Consider the following 25,285-nt stretch of genomic DNA (forward strand, 5'->3'; position numbering starts at 1 on the left):
TGGTGCGCGCGTGCATGTTTGAGTGTTATGAGTGTTGTAAATGGATGTGCGTGTGTGCTTGTTTGTGTGTGTGAAAGAATGAGTGTATGTGATGTTTTAAAATGAATGGTTGTGCGTGCATGTCTGAATTGTATGAGTGTTGTAAATGGATGTGGGTGCGTGCGTGTCTGTGTGTGAAAGAATGTGTGTGTGTGTGCATCCCGCCCGCCCCCTCCCTCCTAAAGCTGCCGGCTGCCACTGGCAACACCGGTCTTTTACGTGCAGCGCCACCTCCTCTATATGCTGGCAGCAAGCGGCAGGCCTGGCAGTGGTTACCCATGCAGGAGCGTTGGCTGCGTTGAGCTAGGGTGCGCAGGTGTGTCACGACCACCACCCAGGTCCAGCGCACCACTCAGCAGCTGACTCACCACCGGGCAGATATAAACAACTGCGAGCAGGACCTGCTTGACCTGCTAGGTGCGGCGATTCCGGGGCTTGGTGGGTTTTTTATTAGTGTGTTTGCATTCTACAATGCTCAGTTTTGTTTCCAAATAGCATGCAGCTTACACTCAGAGGTAAGTTACGTTTAAGTTTGTTAGAATATTATTTATTATGCAATCCAGTTAGAGCTAGGCAGGTGCTCAGTGCTACATCATCATACTCGTAGGCACTTGCTTTGGCTGATTATTTAATAAGCCATTGCAACGCAGACTTCTCTGTCCTCCTGTCTCCATAGTGAATTAGTGATATCAGTAAGTTAGCATTCTCTGTGACTTTATGTAGCTTGTACACTCCCAAGCAATTTCACTGTGATGCAAGTATGCATCTTTGTATTGCAAAAAACAGAGACTTAGCTGGTCCATCAAGGTGTTGAGAAATGAGAATAAAATCAAAGGTCATTCTTTGCAATGCATTAGTTCCAAATGTAGTTGTTATGGAAATTTGGAATAGGGATTTTAGGAGTATAGCCAACTCAACGATAGTTGATCATAATAGTACCATAGGTGATCTGATTTATGTACAATGTTATTGCATTTGCTTGTTATGTAATAATTTTATGGAGATTAATGGTACCACTAATGTATTTTTTTAATATTCTTTATTTCTTACATCAGCACTCAAGGGCAAGAAGAGGGGCACTTCATAGGCGGGTCTAGCAGGATCTCGGTAGGCAGCTGACAGCTCTGCTCATACCATTAAGTCTTATTATTTCATATTAATATTATTTCCCTAACTTTTACATCTCCCCACTTTTACATTACTTAAAATTTTGCCTTGTTTACATTTTTTATACTTTTTCCAATTCCCCTATCCAAGTTTTGTTTAATTCCTGTTATCCCTGCATTATCTTTTTTTCTGTCTTTCATTGACCATTTTGTATTCCATCCCTTCATTGCGCTTCAATGATTCTGAGTCATCATTATCCTAGGCTATAGCTCTGCCCCTCCATTAAGCAAAGCTTTTGGTTGGCTTGACTACTTGGCTTTTCTAACATTCTAACAAAATGCCCAGAGTGATATTTTTGATAGAAGATACTGCAGTGCTAACCGAACTGTAATGATGTATTGCAGTTGCATTTGTTTGATTAAAAAGATTAAGAAAGGGAGGTGCACCTGACATCTAAAAACTCTATACTACTTTTTTCTAGCCACACTGACCAGTGAGAACATTGGAGCTGGTTCAAGTTCAGCCGCTGCACAGAGCATGGGGAGACGTGGGGACAGGGACAGGTGATGGTAAATCATAATCCTTGCTTATTGACAATGACTATTACTCACTAGCTACAAAGGCATTGTTATGATCAGATTTGTGAATCCCTCCCCCCTGCATTACAGCTACAGCTGTGGTTGGGCTACTCATGGCTTCTTCTATCTGCAACTCAGCAAAAGCACACATAGGGGGTCATTCTAACCCTGGCGGTAAAAACCGCCAGGGCGAACGACCGCGGTAGCACCGCCAACAGGCTGGCGGTGCACCGCTGGGCCGCTGCCCTTGAGAATCCTCCACTCCGCCGCCATGGAGATTCTGACACCCCCTACCGCCATCCTGTTCCTGGCGGTTCTCCCGCCGGGAACACGATGGCGGTAGGGGGTGCCGCGGGGCCCCTGGGGGCCCCAAAAAGAATTTCAGTGTCTGCCTAGCAGACACTGAAATTCGCGACGGGTGCAACTGCACCCGTCGCACCTTCCCACTCCGCCGGCTCAATTCTGAGCCGGCGTCCTCGTGGGAAGGGTGTTTCCCGCTGGGCTGGCGGGCGGACTTTCGGCGGTCGCCCGCCAGCCCAGTGGGAAACCCAGAATGACCGCCGCGGTCTTTTGACCGCGGTACGGTCTTCTGGCGGTTCCCGCTTGGCGGGCGGCTACCGCCGCCCGCCAAGCTCAGAATCACCCCCAAAATGTACGCTAATAATGATGGCTTGATGGAAACTTGAAAGAATGGCAGGTTAAAAGAAAGGATGGGTGAAAAAAGTGGAAAGAAAGGATGCATGGGTGAATGAAAAAGGATATGAGGGTGAGTATTGGGTAAATGGATGGGTGGGTAAAAGACTGATTAGAAGAAATGGTGAATAGTGGGTACTGAATGGATAGATAAAGGATTGTAAATTTGGATGGAAGACTGGATGAATGAAAGTAAAATGGTGGCTATGGGTAAATATAGTAGAAAGAATGATTGAATAATTACTTGGATGAATAAAGAAGGGAGCTCTTCTGTAGAGGGGCATGCTGCTCACCTACTTCGCTTACTTTGTGTTTTATCATTTATGGTTATCAAAACTGTTGTTAAAAATGTTTTTTTATTTTTTTATTTGTGTTCTAATCCCTTGACTCACTGTATTTGTTAAATGAGGCAGACATGTAGCCCATCATCATTCATCAACCCCCTCCCTGCCCATGGCATTTCTCTACCCATGACCTAAGAAGTGCAGTCCAGTATTCCCATAACAGATTTATTTTACTCCAGTTCAGATTTTTCCCTTTAGACTTTCGCTATACAGTGACTGAATAAGCTAAAGCTTAGGTACATAATGAATTGATGATAAATGATGCTCCTCTATTCTTATATAGCAAAAGCTCTACCTACCTACCTACTCCCTCTTCCTTATTCTGCAGTGGAGTATGTCAAGTTTCCTTTCCTTACTGCCCAGTCAATGAATTTGTTGGGAAGAATTTGTGATAGCGGGCAAGGCCAGTGAGTAAAGTGGGACTAGTTAGTGCCAGGTTGATTTTCAAGTTTAGTGTAAGGGATACTCTGTGGTGAACGTGCCAAATACAATCTGCATTGCCCATTCCTTTCGCAGCAGTGCACTGCATCGTTTTTCCCACCATCTACTTACGGCAGACAGGATAAATATATCTGCATTTTATACATGACATGCATGACGTATCTTATTTATTTATCTGCCTCTTTGGAGTCAGAGCAGAAATGAAGGGAAAGGCATTTGGGGAGGAGAAGGGCCATGGAATTAAAGATGGATAATTGTCAGCTACAGATGCCCCAGCTGTAGAGAGTAGCAAAGTACTCAAAGCGCTGGCTGGCATGCCTCCAATAATTTGGCACAGCAACTTGTACTCCAGAGTACATAATCCTTTACTCATCATAAATGAGAGGTAATTCATTTTTATTTTTCCACTAAATATGTATGTTTAGTTACCATGTAGTCAAGCCAACTTTAAAAGGAAAAACATGATATCACAGTTTTCTTTAATCTGGTGTTATTCTGCATTAATTATTTCCTACCAGACAGCCAGTGCTTTTCATATGAGGCATGTGTTGGTAAACAAATAGAAAATAGCCTTGTGACTCTCCTAATAATACTCATATCAAATTCCAAGTCTCTAGGGGAACAGCAATGTGTGCTACTGTGCCACCCACTACCAACTTTTGAAGAAGTGTTTGTTCAGAGCATTGTTTACAATTTGTCTTTTTTATTTTTCTTGGTATAACTACTCATGCCCAGTGACCACTATCAACCAGGCAGGAGATAGCACCCCGTCTGCCGCAGTAGAGGCTGGGGAACATCCAGGCCGAAATACTGTCAGCTGGTGGTCCTGGAGAAGGAAGGGGCCGAAACAGCTGCCTCGGACTCAGCGCAACAGCATGCCAGCCCCCAGCCTCCAGCCTCCCAGCCAGTACATTGCCAGCATCACAACAATCAGGGTCCCTGACTGCACCTGATGCTGTACCCTCCTGCTCCAACAGGGCATTGCTGAACCACATCCTGCAGCAGATGGACCGCATGGAGAGCTGGCTCACCAGGATTGAGCAGAGCCTGGACCAGCTCCGGACCCATATTGACATTGCCCTCTTCTAAGCCCTTTTTTTTATTTTATTTTTTTGTTTTGTTAGGAGGGACTTGTTGGTGGAGAGGGTAGGGAGGAAGTTGGGATGGAGTTTGGACTTTTTGTTGGACTTTTCAGGGATGGGGTTATTGTTCGGAGAGAGGGGTGGGACTGTTGTGGGTGGAGAGGGAGGGTTTTCTATTTGTAAACAATTACAGGGGATAATTTATTTTACTTCATTTGCACTTCAAATCTTTATTTTTGTGTTTTAGTTTGCACTGCTGTCTTTTAGTGTAGCCTGTTTTATAAATCTGTTAAAGTGTATGTTATTTACTTATACCCGTGCTCTATTGCCCTCTGCAACTATATATTGGCCACTAAGGGGATGATAGCCATTGCCTGTTTGGCCTACAAAAACCTAGTACACACAGACAACATCTTCAGTAGGAGTTAATTACTAACTAAACAAGTTCACTTCTATCCATAGTTCTTCTCTTACCTGAATAGCTAAAGCAAGGGAGTCTTCTTACTGCAGGGTTTTTCCTAAGGTGGCATCCTAAGGGGGTTGTATCTAGTAGTAATAGTAGGCTTACCCGCTGACAGGGAAGACAGAAGGTGCCACTCCCACCTACGCAAAGTCCAACTGCATGATTAATCAAAGGGTTATCCATCACTGTCAACTAGATTTAAAGAAAGCAGAGAGGTAGGGGCCATATATCATAACTTTAGGAAGACTGAGAGCAGACTACCACAATGACAGCATTAGACACACAACAAAGAAGACGTGATATGATAATAAAATCTAGCAATACCAATTTCTTCTGAGCAATGGTGGGCCACTATAAAACTAAGCTTAGGAAATGAAATCATGGAGTCGGGAGAAGTGGGCAGAGACTCAAGAGTGGTTGCACCAGGTTCAGTGTTTACGGGACACACACACAAGGCATGAAAGATGTTGTTGATGGGGCCGGTGTGGAATATTGTTCAGGTAATAGAATGCTATCTCATTAAATGAGTTGGTGTCGCTTTCACCACATCTGCCCCAGTTTGTGTTTCATTTATGGTGTAAAATTAAGTCACACCTCAATAAATCACACAGCCGGGGGGAAAAGAGTAAAGGGCGCGATGAGTGGATGGGAAATCAGATTTTGGAAAAGGTGTGACAAAGACAAACACTACAGAAAAGAAACCACACCAGTATTCATTGGGGTGGTGAGCAGCACACCATAATCAATCTGTTGTGGAAGGAAATGACGGGATAAATATGACACAGTTAAATGCATTGCAAACAGTCCTTCTGTCCCAGAGAGATCCCAGATAGTATATCCTAAATGTTATGTCTTCTGGTTTTGAAATATACAAATTATGGAAGATTGCATTTAACCTACCCATAAAAAATTATGATTGTTAAAAGGAAAATTACATTGTATTGCAAAGTTGGGTGATGCATCGCCATTCTTCTTGGAATTTCCATCACTCTTGTGTGCCTGTCTGAACCTGTCCGTAGGTAAGCTGGAGTCTTCAGCTTTCCCCAAGTTTTGTTCATGCAGGAGAAGACTAGGAGAAGGCCTGTGTATTAATATCAACTGTAGCTGTATTATAGATTAAAGGAGAAGGGCAAAAGGAAGCAAGGTAATCTTCATGAGGAGTCAAGAGTGCACCAAGAAGACTCAGAGGCAGAGCAAGAACATAAGAGGAGTTTTATGTTTGAGCCAGCAATGCAGCAAACACAGACCCAGCAGTATTTCCAAAACAACCCACCTCTCTTCAGTTCACAGAGCTGAGTGAGTACTAGGCATCAGGGTTTTCACCATCATCATGGTTTCTCTTTGAAGTCGATAACTTTCACCTTCCAGCTGTTAAAGTAGTCCCGCTCTGAGTCCTTCCATCCTCGTCCTCCAGATTCTGAGTAACTCCGTTCCAGTCCCATACCGAGCAAAGTAGACCTGTGAAGTGCACTGTTGTTGAAGAACAAATAGAGACACAGAACTAAAGTATTTTGTATAGATTTCTGTTTTGTAACTAAAGTGACTGGTCTGTTCTGAGGAACTAGAAAAAAGGAGTGGACCGTGCAAGTAAATTTCACTATGTTTGAAAGGCCAATCTCTTTCAGCCCCCAAACATTGCAAATCACTGGAAACAAGTTTACAAATTTGTTGAACTCCCTCCCGCACTGTCAGCCACCACATACATCACTCACAAATTCACAGTCACTCAATATATTGCCACTCATTGGCGCAATAGTTACGTAGTAGTTCCGCTTCCAATTCAAGCATGGTGGTTGAACAAAATATCACCTCTTTGATGGTATCAACACATTGGAATTTGGCATTGGCATTGGCACTGGCAGTCTTTTAATCAATGATCTTCTAGGGCAACCCTGTTAGGTGATGTAAAAAAAATAGATTAGGCAATGGCATGTGAGGGAGGCAGGCATTGTCTCCAATGTCCTGAAGGGTATGTGGGGGCTTCTGCACTGCACACAGGTCCAACTCCAATCCAGGCTTATGTGTAACTGTAAAATGGTGGGGCAGCATAAATCTGACACAAATATAACGTTCCACTAGCATTTCTTTTTGCAAAGAAAGAAAGAGAAAAAGACGTTCAATGAGAAACAATTAAAAATTTCTATGGTGGCACTTGCACACTCAGTCCGGGAAGTAGAGTTCATCCTCAAACTCTGGTGGTTCACCCAGAAGTTGGTCAGCTAACACACTTGATTCTGACCAATCATCCTCTTCCTCCTCCTGTGGTATTCCAGTAATGGTGTAATCAGGTGGTATAAAATGCTACTTTAGTTTCATCATAGTTAATCTCTCCACATTTTGAGGCGAGAGACTGGTCCTTCTCACTGTAACAACTGCACCAGCTGCAGTGAACACACGTACAGTATACACCCCGGCTAAAGGACAAGCCAGAAACTTTATCGTCAGCCTGCTGAGCTCTGGCCATTGGCACATCTTTCCATATCAATACCCCAATGGGCTTTGATCCACATACACCTCTTTCAGGTCATCCAGATACTCCTAGAACATCCTCTGAATGGTCATTAGTGCTGCCACTTGCTTGATCGCTTTTGCTTTCGCCTCTGCACTGGACTTAAGACCCGTCACTTGAAACCAAGCCAATGCAGAGGTTGGGTGTGATTCTTCTGTTTCTGTTGTCACTGGTTTTCTTGTTGGTGCGGTCGGCGGATGTGAGACAAGATGTCCCTCCCTGGAAGTGGAAGGCGGCACCCCAGAACTGTGAAGTGGGGCTCTAAGTTCCAGAAGTTCTTCTTTCAGTTCTCCTGCTTGCTCAACAATCTACCTCTTGTATTGTGAAACATAAGAAGAAGAAGGAATGAAAGTGGGAAGAATTTGTTTGTAGCATAGATCAAGTAGGGTGGCACAAATGTACTATTTGGAGGAGATAATGTAATTTTGCAGCCTTGCATAACAAGTCAAGCGATGGCTTAGGCTCTCAACCACAGCATGTGCTTCTGAGTTTTCGTTCGCACCCCTGAGTGGGAACCTTTCAGACAACTTCTTTAGCTGCTCCTGTAGCAGATGCAATAACGGGATATCTTGGCCCATTGTACTGTCATCCTTGCTAACTTCCGAGGTGAAAACCTCAAAAGGGAGCAGCATCTGTGTGAGGCGTTTGACAAGGTCCCATTTGTCAGCATCCATGGTCATAGTTTTCCCAATTGCATCCCCTCTTTTTTCCTTTTTGAATGACATAGCCATTCATCTGTTTGTACTGCTCAAACAGATGTTGCAACATATAATAGGTTTAGTTCCAGTGTGTATAATAGGTTTAGTTCCAGTGTTCTGTATCAGGGCTTTAACTGGTACTCTGTTACCATGCTGAATAATCTGCAACTGTTTCCGGGTTTTAAAAGAATGGCTGAAATGAGTGCAGATGTGTCTGCAGGTGGTCATTATATTGCTGACTATGTCTTCTTTTTTTTTTAAAAAGGTTGATGCAATGCGCCAAACACAGGACCCTGAAATAACCACCATCTGCCATGGCCTAGACTTTGTTACTGCCATTGTCTGTGGCAACAAATCCAATTTGAAGACCTCTGGGTCGCAGCTATTCAGACACCTTGCTATTAAATTTGTCCAAGATGTTTGCAGCTGTGCGTGATTTCTCTATGGCGAACATGGCAACTGTTGCATGCTGCCTAGCGCTCCTAAAAATTTCTTCAGGGCCAAGACCTGTAGATAGCTTTTACTTTTTCCCCACAAAAGAGATCCGGTGTGCAGTGATGCACATGTAATCATTCATGTGACAACTGGTTCATATGTCTGTCGCCAGGTAGATAATGTTGACAGCACTTTGCTGCAAAGCTTGTCCAACCAACTGCAGCACATCATGATGTAGCGCTGGAACAGCAATTCTGGCAAAATAAGCCTGACTTGGAACCTTCCATTTCGGGCAGTTGGCTGGCAGAAACTCCAAGAATCCTTCCTACTCCTTCCACATAAGAAAAAAAGGAGAAGATCCAGCGCTAACACTTTTGCCAGCTTCCCATTGTACAAATGTGAAATTGGGTGGTTGCAGTCGTAGGGCCTCTCCTGCCTAAACATGCCCGTAATAGTAGCCTGGATTTTCTTCTTTTCTGGGACCACTGACACAGGCGACTTTTGAGAAGTAGTTGGTGTTGGTAGACTCAATGTGTGTGGTGTCTCCATCTGACTCTGAGTTTTCTTGTTCCATTCTGAGCTTGCTGAGGTGGGTTATTCTGGTGCACTGCTGGGGACTGGGCTGCTGTGTGTGAGGATGATGTCACCTTCTTGATCCTCACCTTCCACCGTGATTTGACCATTTGTAACTGATGTTTTCCTGCTCTCCTCACCTCCACCACTGCAACCACGTTCAGCCCTTTTTTAAGGTGCTCCTCCCACCAGATTGCATGATGTGGGTCATCTGGCTTCCAGTCCCATAATGTGAACCAGGCTTACCTCGACCAAAACTCGCATGGTGAATGGAGCATATCGCAGTGTTCTCCTCCTTTTGGCTAATCATAAAAAAGTCCCAAACTGGGGAGGAGTACTTTCTTATTGGGCCAATGCCTGAGGAAGAACTGGAGGTAGGTGGGTGTGTCAACTGCCTCTCTGCTGTGCATACTTCTACATGGGTACGGGTTGTTGCAATTCTCTGCTGCGGCCTTACAAGTATGGGAGCTGGTAGTGCTGCCTGTGCCACTCCCTCAGAACAGGTTGGATAATGTTGGACTCCTCTGTGCCAGCTTCCACAATCACTGGCTTGCTGTCGTCATCTGTCTTCTTATCGTCTTCTATGATTCTAAGGCTTTGTGGAACTTTTCTATTCTCTTGCCCCTCCTGGCATCTCCCAGACACTGCCAGGGTCCACTCTATGTTCCTATCATCGTCATCAGAAGTGGTGCTTGGAAAAGATGGTGAAGTAGTACCCTTCCTTTTTCTTGCTGGAGATCTGGGAGCCATTGATTCTAAAAGAGAAGGTTCTTGCTCGACAGAGAGGCTCAACCCCCTGTTCTGCTCCTGCTTCCGGAAGATCTACTATTGCTGGCTGCGGCTGCTGTCCACTTTGCTCTGTTTCCTGAAATAATTGGGTACTACTTTGCGAAAGGGACAAATCCAACTCAACATCACTGCTCATCAGCGTCACCATGATTGCAGTGGCTGCCTCACTGACTGACTTAGTTTTGGGCTTAGGTTGGGGTGGTGCTGGTGATATGGGAGTGCTACTCCCAGGTTCCTCCCCGGAGGCAGATGTGGCAGGCACATGTCTCCCGAAAAAGGTTGTGGTTGGCACGCCACTGGCAGAAAGCTGCTACTTCTCACTAGCCACTTTCTTGGGAGCAACTTTCTTTGGGGTCAGCTTAAGGTCTAGGTTGGCAGTGGCACTAAGATGCACAAGCGAAAGAGTTTGGAGGACCGAAGTAACTGTAAGGCCTTCACTTTGGCAGTACTGCAGGTGATGTGGGGTCTCTTCTCTTGTGCACCTAAAAACAACCAAGCAAGAAACACATGCAGTTAGTGAAACGTGCCATTGTTGCAGGTTGAAATAATACAGACAAATGCAATCTTAGTGCAGTTGGTTACTTTTGTAATAAATATCAATTTAATCAAACATTGTAAAGTCAAACCACACCACAACACCATAAAAAAATTACATTTCAAATCAGTGCAACATGCAGATCTAGCTCTTTGCTTTATCTCCATCTGTGTTAAAGGAGACACTTGGGGTAGTCAGGGAGGTGCATGGGTAAATGGAATAATCCTTTAAAAAAATCTATGGTGGCAAGGTGGTCCAGGGGAAATGGAATAATCATTAACAAAATTAATTATGCTGTTGATTTGTTTGCAGTGCTCCGCAGCCAGGGTGTCCTGGAGGAAATGGAATTACACCTAAAGAAAACGAATGCTGTAGTACAGCTGTGCATCTTTGGTGTATGAATGGATGGATCAAGTCAAAATGCAGAATTAAATAAAAATGAAAAACTAAAATATTAACAAATAAATAAAAAATAAATTTAAGAAATTAAAATAAAAATACAAAATTTAAATTGAAAGATTAAAAAATGTGAAAAATAAATTACAAAATAAAACTGAAATAATATGAAATAAAAAGTAAGTGAAATAGAAAATAGAAAATTAAAATAGAAAATAAAAATTAAAAATTAAAAACAAAATAAAAATAGAAACTTAAAAAAACAAATGATCAATAATTTACAATGTTTTTATGTAAGCCTATGACAAAAACACACTGGCTGCATGCACAAAATGGCTGCCAGCCAGTCACCTGGTCACACAACAAAGAGCAAGGAGGCATGGCAAACAAAGAACACATGCAAGCCTATGGCAAAGAGATACTGGCTGCATGCACATAATGGCTGCCAGCCAGACATATGGTCAAACAGCAACAACAAGGAGCAAGGAGGGATGGTAACCAAGGGAGACGTGCAAGCCTATGGCAAGGGACACTGGCTGGTTGGGCAAAATGGCCGCTAGCCAGCCACATGGTCAAACAACAACTGTGAACAAGGAGGAATGGGGAACAAAGAAGACATGTAAACCTATGGCAAAGGGGGACATGCTGGATGGACACAATGGCCACCAGCCAAACGGTCAAACAACAACCACAAGGTGCAAGGAGGAATGGAGAACAAGGAACACATTCAAGCCTATAGCAAAAGAACACTGGCTGGATGGACAAAATGGCCACCAGCCACATGGTCAAACAACAACATCAAACAAGGAGGCATGGGGAACAAGGAACACATGCAGACCTATGGCAAAGGGACACTGGCTGGATGGACAAAATAACTGCCAGCCACGTGGTCAGACAAGAACTGTGAACAAGGAGGCATGGAGAACAACAAACACCTGCAAGCCTATGGACAGAAAATGGCCCCTGACCTCACTGTATGGAGAACAAAGAGAAATGGTGGACCATGACAAACACACATACACACACACACACACACACACACACACAATGGCCATAAGGAGGCACGGTGGTGGTAATCCTGAAGAAAAGCGACCAACATTATTTCAGCATACAAAACATGAAAACTGACTGAGCTATACAAATTTCACAACACACATCATCCTATACCATCAAATATTGCCCCAGAACATATACACTTATTGCAAAAAAACATGAAATGCAAACAATAGCCAACATTTTTAATTAATCCAATGCCAGCCCTGCCCTAAATAAAGTTTTAAAAACATACCCCTGAAACATTTATTTCATACACTGATGCTTACTAGTGCTGGATCCTACTGGCTAGATGGCCCTTTGGAAATTTAGCATACATACTAAAATAATATTGCAAATGTTACAAACATGTAGAAAAGGTTCTGAGCTGTGTAACACTTTTCCTTAACCAAAGGTGAAAAATCAATGAAATGCAAAATAGATAACTAGACCTGTACTAAAACTCCAGGCCAGCCACCACTATAAAGTTTTAAAATCTAACTAAAGTACAAAGAAATACTGGTGCATGTCCAAGCATAAACAACAGGGCCCTTATACAATAGTTTTTAACTTGCTTGTGTGACAAAGGGCCAGATGTAGCAATTGCCGAATCGCAAAATCGGATGCAGAACGGTGTGTCAGACACCGTCTGCGAATCGCAATGGGGTCGCAAAGACCCACCTCATTAATATTAATGAGGTGGGTCGCATTTTGCGACCCCATTGCGATTTCCTGCACTCACAGGGATGGTGGCCTGCTGGAGACCGTTGGTACCGACTCGCAAAATGGGAATGAGCATCGTGGTGCGCGTTTTGCATGGCGCAAACTGCGATTTTCGCAGTTTGCGCCATGCAAAACACTACCTACATCTGGCCCAAATTCCTTAAATCCAAAGGTATTTCCAGGAGATAAAGAGAGTGATCCTTCCACCTCGAAATCCAAGTGAAATGTGACCAGGAGATGGACAAAACAATGAGAGGAGCCTGCTGGACAGGAACAGGAAGTTGGAGTCTCTGATGCACTACCTTGCTGTGTGGAATTCGAGAAGTCCCCGCTACCCCGTGTAGCGTGAAGTGCCCTAATTTCGCAAACTCTGCCGGCAGAGCAGAGTTCTATGCCCAGGCCTAGTGTAGATCGAATGCTGAGTTCAGGTACAACCACACTCCATTCCTGTGACTGCTCGCTATCGCTACCACTGATAGTCAAGTGCTGAAGGGGTTGTACTTAGCCCAGTGTGCAGAAATGTGGGTGAGATGGTCTCTAGAACATCAGAAGAAAGTGAACTCAACACGGTTGATAGCCTTGTAGCCTCTACTTGCTCCCTAACCCATGAACGGGGTCTGACAGCCATGTTGTAGAAATGTTCCAACTACTGTATAACTATCCTGAGCCTAGCACTGAAGAATGTCTAATGTTTCTTAATCAATTCATGGAAGATGTACAGCTTAGTGAAGTTTGAAAACAATTATTACTTTCTCTTCTGGGATGTAAAGGTATTTTGCTAGGTTATGTTATTTTCTTTTAGATTTCTAGTAGCGAAAACAAAAGGAGTTAGACAATCATCAGTGGATCTATGGGAATATGTCATAGCAGAGAAGGAGGTTGGCGTCAGGAAGGATAAAAAGGAAAGGGCAAGTATTACTCTCGATTGGTCTTACCTATTAGGAGAGTTTAGGGAGCATGTCAGTTGCCATTTTGAGGAGTTTTTTAGCTCAATGTTCGACAGCTAATTCTGGTGATAGATAGGATGTATTCAAAGCCACCCATAGGGACTGTATAAGCTATATCTACATTAACAGGGGAAAGCAAAGAAAGGGAGAATTCAAACAATTGAGAATTATATTATAAACAGGCAATTAGAACTTGTGAGATTAGCTCCTTAGATCAGATCTCCACCCCGCAACACTGCATTGTAAAGTAAAGAGAAAATGTGAAGAAAAAAAATCACTTAAAAATAAATGGGAAAGTAATTTTATATTAAATAATAATATAAATTATTCTAATGAATTTATTTGAAGTTCAGGCCAAAAGAAAAAATCTACAGCACTAGCAACTTAATTTTGAAATAAATCTTTAATTAACACAAATATATTAAAGTAAATAAAAAAAAATCAGAAATGTAAATTAAGTTTTAAATTTAAAAACTACATTTCCACCTACAAATGTTTGTTTAATATGCATTTATGATTATTAAAAGTGACCCATAGAATGAAGGCAAAATTAATTTAGTTCTATTTTAATATATATTTGTACATATATATTTAAATTCAAAATAGGTTATATCCCTTTATAATTCATAATATGGACTCTTTTTAGATACTATTAACATTAAAGTACTTATTCATAAATCTATTAAATAATAGTCGTTTAATTTGATTTAAGTTTATTATTAAAAAGGGTTTTATTTAAATTCCCTGGCTCTAATATGTTTTATGGGAAAGTGTTGCAAGGCCAGTGGTTGGCCATGTGTCATGCTGGATTTACTGCTGTCTTAATGTTTTTAGTAGTAACTTACTCTCAGATTTTGTGAATAAACAAAACATACTCAATTTAGTCAAAAGTTGAAATTATTGAAAATTATAATTTACCTTTGTGAATTAGGCCCTGGATCTTTTTGGTTGCTGTTTTTGGAAATCAAAGTTCATCACAGTAGGATGAATTAAAATATATCTCTTTATTGTTACAATCTATTTGAATGTTATGTTTCTTAAGACATGTGATGCCCAAAACTGGAAAGCATCAGTTACGTCCAAATGAATCTGTTCCATGTGTACCATCTGAGTGGCCATGTGTAACAGAAGAGTCTCAAAGCACACTGGCCTAGAGATGAGGCTGTTCCAGCAATTCCTCAAATTGTTTAATTTACTTGTTTTTTCTTGATTAGAGTCTTTTGGGCTGCTTAAAGCCTATTGTTCATAAATCATCTGGAAACTTCAGAATCAACCAGGGCAAGGATCATAACTGGACCTTTAGATGGAGATATCATACTTGCAAGAAATAATGAACTTGATCTGTAACAGACACTTAATTAATCTGAGATCTTACCCAGGGTCCATTATTCAAGGAGGAACTGACTCATTTTCTTCCACATGAGGGAAAACTCTCACATTGTCCTTTCTTGAAAAACCTTTACACATCAAAGTCATGATTTCCTACCACCCTCCTCCTCTTTTATGGACAGGGTCTTTTGCAACTCTCCAATCTGCATGGGTTCTTCTGTGGTGTGGGGTGCATTGTCACTGCCTTCAGGTTGACATCAGGTTCATGTTCCAGCTACTGCCTCATCCTTCCAAGCAGCTTCAGATGTCAGTTTCTGACAATTATTGATGTAACTCACTAGGTCTGGACAGCCTTGTTTAAGAGTTAAAAAGCTGGTTTAGCTGATTGGGTTGTATGATCCTTACCAAAAACAGCAATTAACTGGATCTAGCTAGGCAACAAGTGGTTCTGTTTCAATATGAAGGGGGGTTCCCACAACAACAAATCTTTATTAAAATACAAGATCACAAACATAACTTTGGCGTGCCATCTGGGAATAATTGTAATCTTACCAAACACTGCAGTGATACTTTGAAATTTATGAGGATCCCCTCTGAATTCTGCCCATTGGAGCTAAAGCCAAATTAGGAGTGACAAGTTGATTTAGTTCCGCTCTTATGTTACTACTTACATATTTTTTCTGGGTTAGTAAAACCTTGAATAGAGATGTCATTATGAGGGCATAGTAGTGTTGCCTGAACTAGGCTTTAATTTATTCAATCAATTAAGCAAAATGACTAATCCCTGCTGAAAGACCTCAAGCTCTTCATGAATTCTATTAAATGCTTGGGCCATCATGTGAATTGGACTATCAAACATGTCCATTTGTGGCCTGGCGCAAGGTTAGATTTTTGAAATTGCAAACCCACTGAAATCCCCTGCCATCCCTGAATCTGTTTCCTGTGTGCATAATAGAATGTGCCATCAAACACAGTAATCTGGGGAGAACAACAGAGAGAGAGTGAGAGAGAAATCAAAGATTGAAGCCCACTCTACTTTGAGTTTGCCTGTTTAAAGGGACAGCACCACTATGTCTTGATGTTACATGGGTAGGTAGATTGGACTAGCTGTAAGACAAAGGACAGATGGTAGATTATCAAAACAGGCAGAGTAACATAAAGCAAATAAGAAATGTAACAAGACTTACTAGTTCTAGCTGAGGATGTGGCCATTATGAGCAAAGAGCTGACCAAGAATCCGGCAAAGGCTCCTGGGAACTGCTGAACTCAAACTGGTAAGACTCTACGAAGAAAGTTAATAAAAGCACAACCAAAAGACAAGGCATGAAAGGGACCAACAGGGACCGACGGAACCAAGAGTGTAGAAAAAAAACGTTAGGGATGCGATACAGGAGCTAACTACTGTTAACAACTTAACTGCTGGGCCTTATCCCACCACTCACCTGCAGAGCCTTATCTGGCTATTTGAGGTAGTTTGCACTTTGGCCTCCATAGTTTTTTTTGTCCACATAAGGTATCCATGAAAAGTTTTAAACTTTTTTTTCCAACATCCCGGGGATTCTAAAGGTACCCAGGGTTGTGGATCCCCCTGGAAAGGATGAGAAAATATAGCTAAATTATGAGATTTTGGGGACAAACAGGAAAAGAATCACTCATGATAAAAGTGTATGTTTTTTTTCTCCTAAAAACGGCATCTACAAATTGTTTTGTGCACTAAAGTGACCATCTTCCCAACTTTCAGGAACATGCAGAGTTGAATAAAAAAACACATATTTACCTCAGTTTTGACATTATTTTAAAGAGGCAGCCATTTTTTCCTATTTTTTCTACTTTCAACCTACTTTCATTTTGTGGTGAAACCAGTGTAAACCCCATTGATGATCCAGGAAATCTATACATTTTTTTTTTTTTTTATTCAAAATTTTGATTTTTATAAGGGGTCATCTGTGTAGGTTCCCCAAGGTGTTCCCCCAAAAAACAGACTGATATAATAAAGAAATACAATAAATATGTAGGAAAAATGCCATTGTCATAATGTTTTCATCTGTAACTTTTTTTCATGATGGCTGATTTACAAAAGCAATATACCATCAGGATCAGTTGTGTACACAGCTTCTTATACCAAGTGCGCATTTTACGGCTCGCATTGTATGGCTGAAAAACCTGGTCATTCCTATCCACTCCACCAACGTACTTGTTTTAGTCAAGTATACAGATGGGCTTGCGAACTTCGGCCATCTGGCCCCAAATCGTGACAAGGGAAGTGTGCTCATCATGAACTGTAGTGAGCACGCACACCTCATGCCTACCAGAGACCTTGACTGCAAGCAGGTTGTTGGAACACAATGCAGAGGTTTTGGAGCATCTTACAAACAAGCTCCTGTGAAAATACTTTGCAGCAAAAATGAACTGTACTGCGTGCCGCAGTACCAGCTTTGTACAGCTCACTGAACAGGTCCACTCCTGTAGAGAAGTTGTCCACATAAATGTTATAGCCTTTGTGAAGGAGTGGTTGGAGAAGCCCCCATACAACCTTTCCTATGAGTCCTAACATGGAAAGGCAATCTACAGGGTTTAGAGTGGAGTCCTTACCTGCATACTCTCTCAAGCTGTAAACGTAGCTACTAGAGTTCTCACACAGCATGTACAACTTTATGCCATAGTGATTTCTTTTGCTCAGAATGTTCTGCTTGAACAGCAACCTCCCGTTGTACAGGGTCAAGTACTCCTCAATCGCTATTTTCTTTCTAGGAGTATAAATCTCTGATAACCTAACAGACCAATGTTCCACCACAGGTAGAATTTTTAAAAACCTGTCATGGTCTGGATGGTCCAGGGGCATTGCAGCATCATTATCATAAGCTGCAATTGCCAAAACCAATCTCTGCTCATGTGCGGTATGAAGATGGGTGTTATCCAAACCATGCAAGTAGACCAGCAAGACTGCAAGCTTGCTTTTTGCATTAACGCCATTTTGAGTGTAAGACACACAAATGCCTTCAACTCCTCAAGTGAAATTGGAGTCCACCAGTGTGCCCTAAATTGAGGCCAGAGAGTGCCTCCATGCTCCCTCAGAAATTGTTCTGCATGCACATTTGTCACTGCACAATTCCATCAAGGCAGTCAATATCCAAAAAGAGGTGGATATAGTAAATTGGCAAAACAATTGCTGTATTGACTTTACATCCAGCTTCCCCAGTGAATGGTGGAATTTGAGGATGCACTAAATTGGGGGCCTGCCAAGAGAGCATTCAGTCTGTGCTTGGTGCCGCACATGCCTGCTCTCTAGATTGGTCTGCCCTGCTACTATCCCTCCACTACACAGACTGTGCTTGCGAAGGAGCATCACAACTGCATTATCATGTCCCTCAGATTCGCCGGAAAACCAGTCAGATTGAACTTTGCAGAGTGGAAAATCATTTCCAGATTTTGCTCCATTTTCCTCCTCATATATGCTGCCTCAGTATCTGATCCTGCCTCAGAGCTGTTCTCCATAACTCGGGTTAGAGCCTAGGTAGCAGTCATCCAGCGAGATGCCATCTCTGCCGAGTAGCTAAACTTTCCTTCTAAAACACGGTCCTATGTAGAAGGCAGAAGTATTGTTCTAAATCAAGTTGGTGGGTTTGTGCATTTGCAAGATGTGTGCATCTTAAAAAAAGTGACCTAATTTTTGTGGTGAATGTGCAGGTTCTCCAAAGACACAAAAAAAAGACAAAAAATACACTATTACTTCACCTTGTCACATATCCAGTTCCACAGCATAATTTTGTCATGACTTATGGTAAACTTTATTTTGGGGAATATACTGGGCCATTGCCAGTATAAAAGTAATTTCCCAAAGCTACACTCCTCAGTATTGGCCAATGGCTGACAGACTCCTCACTGTTGGCCATTGGCTGACACACACCAAAGGGGTTAAAAGTCAGAAAGCAAGTCTCATCACACTACTCCTTGACAGACAAAACAGAAAGGCCGAGCGGGGATTTAAATAGGGCACTACTAATCTTGATCTTGAAATGACCCTAGCATAAGAAGTGATTGTGCAAGAGTCAATTCCGGACATTTACTGTGGGTGGTATTCTATATTAACAATACCTTCTAATTGCTCACAGTTTGGGTATCTTCTGGCAGACTTTGCTACACCTTTATTGATCAGCCCTGCTGTTTTTATTATTCTTGGGGATTTTACTGTGTGGGATTATGTTCTCAATTAATGCACAGGCTAACATTCTGGTTCAGTTTCTGGAGGCTTTGGGACTATTTTAAATGGTAATAGCCATACCCATCAAGCCGGTCAGTGTCTTGACCATATTATCTGCACTCAGGGTTTCGTAGGCTGTGAGGAAATTATATCTATGCTCCTGACTGATCAGTAAAGCATTGAAATATTAGAAGAAAATTAATTATTATAGATAAAGTACATTTCCATGCTGAGAGGCTACTGAATGCTCAGAAAGCCTATAAATAACTATTTGTGGTTTTGAACTCCTTAGAAGGGCCTTTGTCAATATATTGCCAACATACAACAATGTCCAATCATGTATTAATTATGATAGTACTTCATGATTTTAACAATACCAAAAGTGTATCGTAGGGCCCCCAGGTCACAAAAAGGGAAAGAATTTGACAAAGCTATTCATTTTCATATAAAATTTATGAATCAAAATATATTTATAAGTAGACACACTTACGCAGCATTAAAATCATGAAGTGGGTGCCCAGTACCAAGTAAACACACAGTGCTCAAGAATTCTTGCACACAAAAAACAGCAATCCCAATAAAATCAAGAAGCAGCAAGAAAAAACAGCAGGTTCACATTCAAAGATATTTCTGAGTTTCTAATTCCAAAAAGGAAGAAAGGGATATCTCCACATAAAGTACAATGAATCAATGAAAGCCTCTCTTAAACGGGGGACTGCTGATGACATTTCGACCCATACCTTACCTTGACCTTACAGTATAAAAGTCCTGGCACCCCAGTTGTCCTGTCCTGTTGCGATTTCTTCCCACAGCAAGTCCTTGTTTCCTAATGCCCTGTTTATTTCTGACACAACCTAAACATCAGTGTTTGTTCACTCAGGTTCTCCCCTTATTGTACACTGTACTCTGAAGCCTAAGCCTTTCCCTTCAATTATTGCATTTGAAGCTTTTATGTTTGTGGATAACATCAAAAACCACCAATTGACACCTGTAATATTGAAGTCATCAACTTATCCCGTCACTTCTATCTCCCGTTGTTAGCAAATACAGTAATGCTTTCTTAATCATTGGTCAGATCAGCAAAACAGAAAAACATGCAATAATCAAACCCCATCTCACATGACAGACAAAATTCAGACCATGGATTGTATTGCAAAAGCTGTGGATACGGCACTATTTGCACAGCTATTTCCCCATTGCCATCCTATGATTTGCTGATTGATGCCCGGTCTGCCTTTCACCCTCGTCATTGTATGGGAACCACATTTGTAACCATGAGAAAAGAACAGTTTACTGCATGGAACAAAAGACGATCACATGTCTTGATCTTAGTTGATTTATTTTTCAATTTTCGTCAACATTGACCACAAAATTCTGCTTGAAAGATTGGTGTCATGTGCTTGAGTCGTAGGGACAGCCCTGGGAACATTCACTACATTGGTTAGGGAGCAGCCTGGAGTTCCCTCCGCCCAGAGTCTGTTGCCATACATAACTGTTACACTCACAGTGTACTCCTCAGAACCACCTAGACACAGTACAGTCTTTGGTGCAAAACTCTCTTTGCTGGGTCCAGGAAACAGCAGGGCAGTCCTTCTTCAGTCATGGTCCGCATGCCCATGTCTTGCCCTTCAGGGATATGACAAATACTAGCAAATGGACTACCAGGCTCCCTCTTGCCTAGTGATGGCTTCCAGTGAAATATGTCATTTGGCTATCCCAGAATGCACCTTTCTGACCACTCCTAACATGCCTGAACCCTTCTCTTAGTGTTTAGAGCTCCCTAGTCTATCCCAGACGGATGGCTACCTAGGGGCCACAATCCCTAGGGAAAAGAACTGGTCTGGCAATGGCTTCTCCCCCTCTGTTCAAGATCCCAGCTTGTCTGCTAGAACAAGAAAGCAGCCCCTCTCATGCGTGACTACCATTTGCCTTTGAAAAGCAGCATACCCTTTGAAATTTGCTTTTAGGGCTCACACCCTGTTTGGCCATCCTAGCAGGAGGAGGTGACACCTCTTCCGTCTGCAGATCCTTTGTCTTTCTTTCTGATGGTTGTTCACATCTCTCCCCAGGAGGGCAGCAGCTTTTGTGAAACCGTAAACAGTCACTGGAAACTTTGGGCAAAAAAGTGGCAACTTTTTAATGCTGCCATTTGTGCAAAAGTTACATTAAATTTGACTTGAGCAACAGGTCGGGTTTAATGCAGCAATTGTTTAGCTACTTTAAAGCACCATATTTAGCAATCCCATTCAGAAGTTAGCAGTGTTGAGTGTGCAGCGTGTAAGTATGTACTTGCCAATGAGACTACTAACCTTTCCACAGTAAAAAAAAAAAATGCAGATGTTTTACTGTCAGGACAAGTAAGAATGCACATTCTTTTAATGTAATGCACTCTGCCTTTAGGGCTCAGTAAGCCTGGCTTAGGGGGACATACAAATTAAAAAATAAGGTTTGGGTTTTGCCATATTGCCATTACCTTAATAGGCAAAATCAGAAACAAGATAAAAACAGCTCTGTTAGTTGACAATGATGGACTTGGAGTCATGCTTTGCTTTGCCACACTTGTGCTACAGTCTACGAAGGGCACTTTAACTTACAGTCTAAGAGTACCTCTAGTACCGGATATGAGGGACTTAAAAGGAAGTTGATTTATGCTGATTACTAGTGAGCCAGTAAAATATATACCTTTTTAAGTTTCAGAGCACAGGCACTGAGGCCTGTTTGGCAGGACTCAGTGCACTTACAGAGTTGAAAGACCAGCAGCAGCAGTCCAGTAACTTAGGTGTTGTGAGAACGTTTTTAGTTAAAACTAGTGCCTAAAAGATGAAAGTGCCAACCGTGGACATCAATTTGCATGAGACCGCATCAAAGTTGAAAAATATGGCTGACTGCGATGGACCGCAGTTCAGATATAAAATGAAGATTGGGCCCAGTCAGCGCTTACCCTCTGATTTACAAGAAATTCTGAGAAAAAGTGTCTAAGAAGGTAAAGTTCAGCAGCGCAAGGCTGCTGGAGGTGCCTGAGGAGGGAGTGTTGGCAGATGACCTGGGGATGAAGCCATGGTGAAGATTTCTATATTCAGACTTAGGGCCGGTTACGACTCTGGCAGACACATTGCCAGCCCACGGCGCTCAAGAACAAGCCACCAAGCAGGCCGCACCCCGACCGCTGCATTCTGACTTTCCCAAAGGGCTGGTGGTGTGCTGGCACTGCAGTCATGGTGGCGACACTCTTTGGCTCTAGTAAGAGCCTGAAGCCAATGCCGGCCATACTGCAGAGATGGCAGCTAGTCAGGCACACTGTGTCTTTGTAGTATTTTTAGCAAGTGATACAGTGCGTGTACCAAACACGCCGGCATTGGCGAGCACAAATGTGAGCGACAGCTCACATGACAACAGGGCATAATTGCCCTGGAGCCATCAATGTGGCTCCTCACCTGCCTTTCCACTGATTGTTGCATGACAGGCCAGGAACAGGTCGGCAGAAAGGCAGGCTGTAATTGGGTAGGCAGGGTGCTGGTCAGGACCCCCTCCATGGACCGCCTCTACTGCCGCTGCCGCCACCACAGCTGTAGCAGTAATGTCAGCGGTGGCGGAAGTCCTGAAGCAGTGTCACCACCCAATTCATATTCAGGCTGTCGGACTGCCGAGGAGGCGGCAGTCGAGTGACTGAAAACTCAGTGGCAGAATAGTGCCTGCCATAGTTGTAACCGGGCCCTTAGTTTCCGAAATGGAAGTCGAAAATCTCCAGCAGGATGAGGGGTGTAGACAAAGACAGTTCCACAAGGTGAAAGACTGCTGAAAAGGATTTGTTGCTGCAGAGAAGAACATAGTGGGAGAAGCAGCAAAGTCAGTCCAACCAGCGATGCACCTTGGGCGGGTAGATGAGCAGGTTGGTCCCGATCTCCTCCTGGATTTTGGAAAAAAAATTCCAAGTCCTCAGTTTTGGGATCTGGCTATCTCAGCACCTTTAGCACCACACCCAAGGGTCCAAGACTGGTGGGACACCTCTTAGGGGTTCAGAACTCCTTTAGGCTGTCCAAGTGTGGGTTCAAGCTGGTGGGAGCCTTTTGTGTCCCAGTGGCTCTGAATGGGAGACCAGCCAACTAGCCCTTGGAGTCACCCTGGGAGTCCAGGGTTCAGGGGAAGATGCAGGTCGTAACAGCAGGGTTGGCTTCTGATGGTTTACGGAAGGCTCCAGACAGAAAAGCAGTCCTTCCAGGTGCAACAGCCTTGCTGAGTGCACGGCAGGTCACAGCACCAGCCAACCCTCTGAAGGTTCTTCTGCAGGTCTAGGAGGGAACTGAAGAGTGGGTCTGGAGGTCCAGTCTTATACGCTGGTGCCCTTTTTTCTGGAGGGTAGGAGAAGCTTATAGAAAGGTTCTTTGAAGTGCATGTAATTTCCTGACTCCCCTGCCCTTTCTCAAATCACTGCAGTGCAGTGGCAATGTGAGTTTGTTAGGCCCTTTAGGTGAAGGCAGAGCACACCCTATTCAGTTGCACCTAGGGCTGTGCTCAGTTCCACCCCCCAATCCTGCCAGCAGATGGCCCATTAAGGCACACCTAATCCCTCTATTGTGTGACTGTCAGGGAGAAATTCACAAGGTCCAACTGCCAGCTACACCCAATCATGTGACCAAGACAGGCTGCAGGCCCAAAGGGCTAAGGGCAGGAAAATGCCAACTTTCTAAAAGTGGCATTTTCAACATTGTAATAAAAATATGTCTTTACCATTAAAGAGGGTTTAGCATTACAATTTCATAGATACAAAACATGGCATTTCGACCTGCTCCCAATCGGGAAGTACATCGTATTAAATGCAATAAGGAATCTCCAATGTTATTCTATGGGAGAGGTAGGCCTCACAGTAGTGAAAAACAAATTTAGACGTGTTTCACTACCAGGGCATGTAAAACTTTATAGTACATGTCCAACATTTTTTTACACAGCACCCTCCCTGTGAGCTACTTAGGGCCTATCTTAAGGGTGCCTTATTTGTAATGTAAGGGGAGTTTAAGTCTTGGCAAGGGTGCTTTAATGCCAAGTCGACATGGAAGTTTAAAACTGCATTTAGGCTTCTGTAATGGGGTAGGGGTAGGTTTTATAGTGGTACTTGAGTGGGTGGCACAATAAGTGCTGCAGGCCTACTAGTAGCATTTAATTTACATGCCCTGGTTATATGGTATACCACTCTACAAGGGACATATAAATAATGAAATATGCCAATCAGGTGTAAACCAATCAAACTATGTTTAGGGGAGTGAGCACAAGCATTTTAGCACTTGTTAGTAGTGGTAAAATGCACAGAGCCTTAAAGCCAACAAAAAAGAATTGGAACACCAACAATGAAGGTAAGCAGGAAAAAGGTTTGAGGGAAGACCACCCTATGGCTGATAGGTGTAACAGATGTGATCATGCCAAAAAAGGCATTTCCTTACCATAAGCCTTTATTTGCAAATTATTTTTTGACATTTGGATATCTAAGCATTTCTGTACTTTGAGTCGTAATGATTGTTGTGGTTTATTTGCAACTTCCCCAGCCTGTCTAAAACTGGTACCCATCTTTAGTTCAACTACTGATGAGCCAAATGATAGTTCAAATACTGATGAGGCAAAGGATACTAAGTCAAAAGTACTCTGTTCATTCTTCCAAAAGTTTGGAGCCTGGGGCTGTCTATCCCTAATCTCAGGGAAGTAAGTCAATGGGCCTGATTACAACTTTGGAGGACGGTGTTAATCCATCCCAAATGTGACGGATATACCACCTACCGTATTACGAGTCCATTATATCCTATGGAACTCGTAATACGGTAGGTGGTATATCTGTCACATTTGCCTGCCTATGTCCCATCTGGTTCAGAGCCCAGAGCTGTTGTTTCTTCAGGGCTCGGATCAAAAATTCATGTCCACATCTTGATCAGGTGCTCTTTTGTTACTCTAGGCCTATAAAGTCTGTTTCATGTGCTTTCATTTTCTAGGCCGTCCATTTAATCCACATCTCATGATAAGCAATGCTGTGAGCAATGTAATCTGCTCCATCGTATTTGGGGATCGCTTCGAGTATGATGACAAAAATTTCCTAAAAGTACTGAGACTATTTGAGGAGCTAATAAAAGCAAGCACTGGAATACTTACACAGGTGAGTGAAGAATACTATTAAAGCACTGATTTGCGCAGCCATTACTAAATGTTTTGCAGCCGTCCTGTAAGTTTGTAATTGCCATTATTTTATTAATTCAGTGATAACATGTTTGGAAAACACAGTGAGTATACATGTGCAATATTGGTAACTGTAGACAAACAATATGGCAATGGAAGTTACAGAAACAAATCATTTTCATTAAACTGCTGTTCTAATATTCTACTAACACATT

The 25,285-nt window shown here is 42.6% G+C and overlaps 1 protein-coding gene across 2 annotated transcripts in view; it reads left to right on the forward strand.

The window, feature by feature from the left end:
* Window positions 1–25,285, forward strand: part of LOC138292691 (cytochrome P450 2D17-like) — a 327,621-nt gene that overhangs the window by 167,069 nt on the left and 135,267 nt on the right. For both annotated transcript variants that reach the window (XM_069231413.1, XM_069231414.1), the window contains exon 4: window positions 24,890–25,050. In XM_069231413.1, coding sequence (XP_069087514.1) covers window positions 24,890–25,050 — 161 coding nt within the window. The remainder of the gene's footprint in view (window positions 1–24,889; window positions 25,051–25,285) is intronic.

The sequence above is a fragment of the Pleurodeles waltl genome, chromosome 4_2, assembly GCF_031143425.1.
Source record: "Pleurodeles waltl isolate 20211129_DDA chromosome 4_2, aPleWal1.hap1.20221129, whole genome shotgun sequence".
Lineage (NCBI taxonomy): Eukaryota > Metazoa > Chordata > Amphibia > Caudata > Salamandridae > Pleurodeles > Pleurodeles waltl.